The 6426-nt window shown below is 60.3% G+C and overlaps 1 protein-coding gene across 2 annotated transcripts; it reads right to left on the bottom strand.

Annotated features, from left to right (window-relative positions):
* Nucleotides 1-868: 868 nt before the first annotated feature.
* LOC140418158 (uncharacterized) lies at nucleotides 869-5869 on the bottom strand. 2 transcript variants are annotated; one of them, XM_072501576.1, is made up of 2 exons: nucleotides 5754-5869; nucleotides 869-4121 (listed from the first exon to the last, which is right to left on the bottom strand). In XM_072501576.1, exon 2 carries the CDS (start codon nucleotides 4109-4111, stop codon nucleotides 2843-2845), a length of 1269 nt encoding a protein of 422 aa, XP_072357677.1. In that variant the 5' UTR covers nucleotides 4112-4121; nucleotides 5754-5869; the 3' UTR covers nucleotides 869-2842. The 2 variants fall into 2 exon arrangements, with proteins under 2 accessions (XP_072357677.1, XP_072357678.1); XM_072501577.1 differs by having other exon boundaries at nucleotides 5796-5851.
* Between the last annotated feature and the right edge of the window lie 557 nt (nucleotides 5870-6426).

The following is a 6426-nucleotide window of genomic DNA, read 5'->3' as shown; positions in this document are numbered from 1 at the left end:
ACTCGAGGAGGGGGGGCTGAATGGGCCCCTTCCTGTTCCTGTGTAACAGACTCGAGGAGGGGGCTGAATGGGCCTCCTCCTGTTCCTGTGTAACAGACTCGAGGGGGGGGGGCTGAATGGGCCTCCTCCTGTTCCTGTGTAACAGACTCGAGGGGGGGGGCTGAATGGGCCTCCTCCTGTTCCTGTGTAACAGACTCGAGGAGGGGGGGCTGAATGGGCCCCCTCCTGTTCCTGTGTAACAGACTCGAGGAGGGGGCTGAATGGGCCTCCTCCTGTTCCTGTGTAACAGACTCGAGGGGGGGGGGGCTGAATGGGCCTCCTGCTGTTCCTGTGTAACAGGCTAGAGGAGGGGGGGCTGAATGGACCAATTAATCCCACCTCCTCACCTCCAACCAACCTCGTTCCCTTTATAATTTTCACCTTTTAAGTATTTCTCCTCTCCCCTCCCTCGGGGTCTTTACCCCAATCTGTGCCCCCCCCCTTCAGATCACTGCCGGACTTTTCCTCATCCAAACCCCTCGCGATTCTCAACACCCACTGAATCGAGCCCTCGAGGGCGCTCCGCCAATCGCTGAGGTCGTCAGAGAGGTCGACCGCACAGAAAAGGCCCTGCAGCCCCACCAAGTCAAGCACAACCACTGAACCATTCTGATCCCATTTCCCAAGCCTGCGGCCCATAGCCCAGGGATCGCGAGCGCACAGCTAAATACTTCTTCAATGTTCTGAGGGTCTCTGCCTCCATCACCCGTTCAGGCAGCGAGTTCCAGAGAAAGTTCCCGAAACGCACCACCCACCCTGTAGGAAAAGAAACCCTCCCCACCTCTGACTTATAGGGGCGACCCCCTTATTTTTAAACAGTTAACCGCCCCCCCCCCCCCGCCGATTCTCCCACAAGAGCGTACAGCCTCCCCACATCCGCCCCTGTCAACACCCCTCAGGGTTTTTCAATCGAGTCGTCTCTCACTAAACTCCAGTCAACGCAGACTAACCTCTCTCCCAACCTTTCCTGCACCCGCCCGTTCCTGGTGTTCGTCGAGATTCGATCTCTCTCTCTCCCCCCCCCCCCCCCCCCCGCCCCTCCCCCACCTTAAGGGCAGGGCAGCACGGTAGCATTGTGGATAGCACAATTGCTTCACAGCTCCAGGGTCCCAGGTTCGATTCCGGCTTGGGTCACTGTCTGTGCGGAGTCTGCACGTTCTCCCCGTGTGTGCGTGGGTTTCCTCCGGGTGCTCCGGTTTCCTCCCACAGTCCAAAGATGTGCAGGTTAGGTGGATTGGCCGTGCTAAATTGCTTTTAGTGTCCAAAATTGCCCTTAGTGTTGGGTGGGGTTACTGGGTTATGGGGATAGGGTGGAGGTGTTGATCTTGGGTAGGGTGCTCTTTCCACGAGCCGGTGCAGACTCGATGGGCCGAATGGCCTCCTTCTGCACTGTAAATTCTATGATAATCTATGAGTAACCTTCTCTGCTCGAAAGGGGAACAGTGCCCGCTAGTCCCGAAAGACATGCTGTTAGGTGAATTGGACATTCTGAATTCTCCCTCCGTGTACCCGAACAGGCGCCGGAGTGTGGCGACGAGGGGCTTTTCACAGTAACTTCATTGCAGCGCTAATGTAAGCCTACTTCTGACACTAATATAGATTGTTATTATTCTCTGTCTCTCCACATACCACACCCCCTCCCGGGACCATTTTGGTAAATCTCCCTCCGGGCCCTCTCCCTAATAGGAAGGGGGGGGGGGCGTGCGCAAATGGGAAGAATGCCCACAGAGGCCGCGACCGAGTGTGAGTGTCGACCAAAGAACAAAGAAAAGTACAGCACAGGAACAGGCCCTTCGGCCCTCCAAGCCCGTGCCGACCATGCTGCCCGTCTAAACGGAAATCTTCTACACTTCCGGGGTCCGTATCATTCTATTCGCATCCTATTCATGTATTTGTCAAGATGCCCCTTAAATGTCACTATCGTCCCTGCTTCCACCACCTCCTCCGGTAGCGAGTTCCAGGCACCCACTACCCTCTGCGTAAAAAACTTGCCTCGTACATCTACTCTAAACCTTGCCCCTCTCACCTTAAACCTATGCCCCTAGTAATTGACCCCTCTACCCTGGGGAAAAGCCTCTGACTATCCACTCTGACTATGCCCCTCATAATTTTGTAGACCTCTATCAGGTCGCCCCTCAACCTCCGTCGTTCCAGTGAGAACAAACCGAGTTTATTCAATCGCTCCTCATAGCTAATGCCCTCCATACCAGGCAACATCCTGGTAAATCTCTTCTGCACCCTCTCTAAAGCCTTCACATCCTTCTGGTAGTGTGGCGACCAGAATTGAACACTATACCCCAAGTGTGGCCTGACTAGAGGCTGTTTAGCACAGGGCTAAATCGCTGGCTTTGAAAGCAGACCAAGGCAGGCCAGCAGCACGGTTCAATTCCCGTAACAGCCTCCCCGAACAGGCGCCGGAAAGTGGCGACTAGGGGCTTTTCACAGTAACTTCATTTGAAGCCTACTTGTGACAATAAGCGATTTTCATTTCATTTCACTAAGGTTCTATACAGCTGCAACTATACTTTCCAATTCTTATACTCAATGCCCCGGTCAATGAAGGCAAGCATGCTGTATGCCTTCTTGACTACCTTCTCCATCTGTGTCGCCCCCTTTCAGTGACCTGTGGACCTGTACACCTAGACTACCAGCGTTCTTCTGAACAGTTTGGCGAGGCGGCGCTCTCACGGAAAGCTAGCAGACGCGATGGTGCGAATGGCGGGTTTAACCGCTGACACAAGGCCGCCCACTATTTCTCCCTCACCCCCTGCCCACTCTCTCCCTCCCCCCACCCCCCTGCGGTTCAGAGGTGGAGCCGCCGGTGGGTCTGCAGGTTGGCGGTCTGTCGGAAACACTTCCCGCACACGGGGCAGGGGAAGGGCCGCTCGCGGGTGTGGGTGCGGCGGTGGTTCAGCAGGCTGGAGGCGCAGATGAAGCGGCGGGGGCAGAGGGGGCAGGCGTACGGCCGCTCACCGGTGTGGACCCGGCGGTGGGTCTGCAGGATGGAGGGCTGGGTGAAGCGGCGGGGGCAGACCGAGCAGGCGTACGGCCGCTCGCCGGTGTGGACCCGGCGGTGGGTGGCAAGCTCCTTGGCGCTCTTGAAGCGCTTGGCGCAGTCGGAGCAGGGGAAGGGGCGGTCGTCGCTGTGCACCCGCTGGTGGGCCAGCAGGCTGGAGGAGCGGGCGAAGGACTTGGAGCAGAGGGAGCAGGCGTAGGGCCGCTCGCCCGTGTGGGTGCGGCGGTGGGCCTGCAGGTTGCGCGCCTGTCGGAAGCGCTCGCCGCACACGTCACAGGGGTAGGGCCTCTCCTCCGAATGCACCTGCCCGTGCACCTTCAGCTCCTTGGAGCTCTTGAAGCGCTTGTCGCAGCGGCCGCAGGGGAAGGGGCGCTCGTCAGAGTGGACGCCGGCGTGGGCGGTCAGGCTGGAGGAGCGGGCGAACGCCTTGCCGCAGAGCGCGCAGACAAACGGGCGCTCGCCCGTGTGGGCCCGCTGGTGGGCCAGCAGGACGGCCAGCTGGGTGAAGGCCTTGCCACAGACCCCGCACGGGTAGGGCCTCTCCCCCTCGTGCAGGCGACGGTGAATCTTCAGCTCCTTCTCGCTCTTGAAGCGGCGGGGGCAGCCCTCGCAGGGGTAGGGCCGCTCCTCCGAGTGGACCCGCTGGTGGGCCGCCAGGCTGGAGGAGCGGGTGAAGCCCTTGCCGCACAGCGGGCAGGCAAAGGGGCGCTCGCCGGTGTGGACCCGCTGGTGGGTCAGCAGGTTGGAGGAGTACAGGAAGCCCTTACCACAGGCCGAGCAGATGAAGGGCCTCTCCCGGGTGTGGCTGCGCCGATGGATGGCGAGCTCCGACGGGTAGTTGAAGGCCCGGGTGCAGTCTCCGCAGGGATAGGGACGCTCGGCACCCTGCCGGCATCGGTGCCGCGCCATGTTGGACGAGCGACGGAAGCCCAGGCCACAGCCTGGGCAGTGGAAGGGCTTGTCCCCGGGGCCCCTTGCTGCCGCCGGCGATTCCAGCTTCTCCCCCACCTCCGGAGCGGCCGGTTCCTCCGAGCTGCCGGTCTGCGCGTCCTCCATCACCGACCACCTGCGGCAGAAGATCGGAGAAGAAGCACGTTAAACCCGGAGTAAAGACTTACACACGAACATTTGCCCCGCCAGTCTATAAGATCGTGTCAACCCAGGGTAGCTGGATTGACCACGCTAAATTGCCCCTTAATTTGGAAAAAAAAATTGGGTACTCAAAATTTTAAAAAATCTAACAGACACAAACTCTCTACGACCTTTTCTTTTTAATTTTATTACGGGATTATCATAGAATTTACAGTGCGGAAGGAGGCCATTCGGCCCATCGAGTCTGCACCGGCTCTTGGAAAGAGCCCCCTACCCAAGATCAACACCTCCACATAACCCAGTAACCCCACCCAACACTAAGGGCAATTTTGGACACCAAGGGCAATTTATTATGGCCAATCCACCCAACCTGCACATCTTTGGATTGTGGGAGGAAACCGGAGCACCCGGAGGAAACCCACACACACACGGGGAGGACGTGCAGACTCCGCACAGACAGTGACCCAAGCCGGAATCGAACCTGGGACCCTGGAGCTGTGAAGCAATTGTGCTCTGGGTGCCAGCTCAGGCACAGCATTTAATCTCCATCCCTAATTGCCCCCTGGAGAAGGTGGTGGGTGAGCCGCCACCCTGAACCCGCTGCGGTCCCTTGTGGTGTAGGTACACCCACCGTGCTGTTAGGGCGGGCGTTCCGGGATTCTGACCCAGCCGCAGTGAAGGAGCGGCCGATATATTCCCCAGTCGGGATGGGGAGTGACTCGGAGGGGAACCTCCAGGTGGTGGGGGGTGTGTCTGCTGCCCCCCTCGTCCTTCTAGACGGTAATGGCCGTGGGTTTGGGAGGAGCTGTCGAAGGAGCCTCGGCGAGTTCCCGCGGGGCGTCTTGTAGACGGTGCGCACGGCTGTGCGTCGGGGGGGAGGAGGGAGCGAGTGTCGGTGGTCAGCGTGTCGATCGAGCGGGGCTGCTTTGTCCTGGATGGTGTCGAGCTTCCCGAGTGTGGTTGGGAGCCGCGCTCATCCAGACAAGTGGAGAGTTTCCCATCGCGCTCCTGACTTGTGTCCTTGTAGATGGCGGACAGGCTTTGGGAGGGGGGGTCAGGAGGGGAGTTGCTCTCCGCAGGATTCCCGGCCTCTGACCTGCTCTGGGAGACGCAGTGTTTATATGGCTGGGTCCAGTTCAGTTTCTGATCAATGGTAACCCCCAGGAATGTTGACTGTGGGTCTCTGAATCACTAATCCTGTCACAAAAGCTCCCTCTGCTTTGTGGGTGGGGATTCCCAGGGACAACCTCCATGCAGAGGAAGAGGGGAAAAGATGGCGGCCGGCCCTACCCAGGCTGCCCCGCGCGCCTGAAAACCCCCTATCCGCCACGCATGCTCAGTCGCAACCCCGCCAACCGCCGAAGCCGCGCATGCTCAATCAGGTCGCCCAGTCCAGCGCATGCTCAGTGACGCCGCCGGATGCGCGCATGCTCCGCCGCGACACCGCCGGAGCCGCGCATGCTCGGTGCGACCCCAGACCACGCCTGCGCACAGGCGGCCATCCTCCCCGCCCCCCCCGCCCGCCCGCCCCATCAGCGGCGGTTTATTTTTTTTTTTTAAATCTCGGCTGAGAGAGAGCGAGACGCGGAGGGAAGTCAATACGAACTGGCGGCTCCCGTTTCCCCCCCCTCTTCCTCTCTCCGGCTACCCGCCAGTGGTGGACCGGTTTCGGCGGCGGCGGCGGCGGGTCCGAGCAGCACGTGACCAACTCTCTCCCTCCCCCCCCCATACGTCTCCCTGACTGACAGGCCGGCCGGCCAATCAGGAGGGGGGGATCCTGCCTTCCGGTCGGTCCTCCAATCAATCGGAGCTGGAGAGGGGTGGGGCTGGATGAATTTCTCTGACCGACAGATGCTTTAGCCAATGGGCAGCCGCCGTGGGCAGGGGGCGGCGCCTGGAGGTTTCCGCGGGTCGCCAGGTCCTCCAGCCAATGGGAGGAGGAGGCGGTTCCAGGATGACTTTCCTGACTGATAGGTCGCCCGGCCATTAGGGGAGCGCACGTCGGTAGGGGGCGGCGCCTGCAGGACTCACATGACCGCCAGATCCCCCAACCAATAGCAGCGGGAGTGAGGCAGGACATTCTGACCGACAGGTCCTCCAGCCAATGGGTGCGGCAGGGCGGCGCCCGGATGACTCAGCCTGACCGAATGGTCCTCCAGCCAATGGGAGTGGAAGGTGGGCGGTGCCTGGAGGTTTCAGCCTGACCGACAGGTCTGCCAGCCAATGGGGAGCGATCGATGACAGAGGGCGGCGCCTGGAAGACTCACCGGTTCCAGGTC

The sequence above is a fragment of the Scyliorhinus torazame genome, chromosome 5 (assembly GCF_047496885.1).
Source record: "Scyliorhinus torazame isolate Kashiwa2021f chromosome 5, sScyTor2.1, whole genome shotgun sequence".
Lineage (NCBI taxonomy): Eukaryota > Metazoa > Chordata > Chondrichthyes > Carcharhiniformes > Scyliorhinidae > Scyliorhinus > Scyliorhinus torazame.
This window is presented reverse-complemented; position numbering and strand designations above follow the sequence as displayed.

Bases quoted from the DNA above. Each gene is read 5' to 3' on its own strand.
- LOC140418158 (XM_072501576.1), bottom strand. From the start codon at position 4,111: ATGGAGGACGCGCAGACCGGCAGCTCGGAGGAACCGGCCGCTCCGGAG.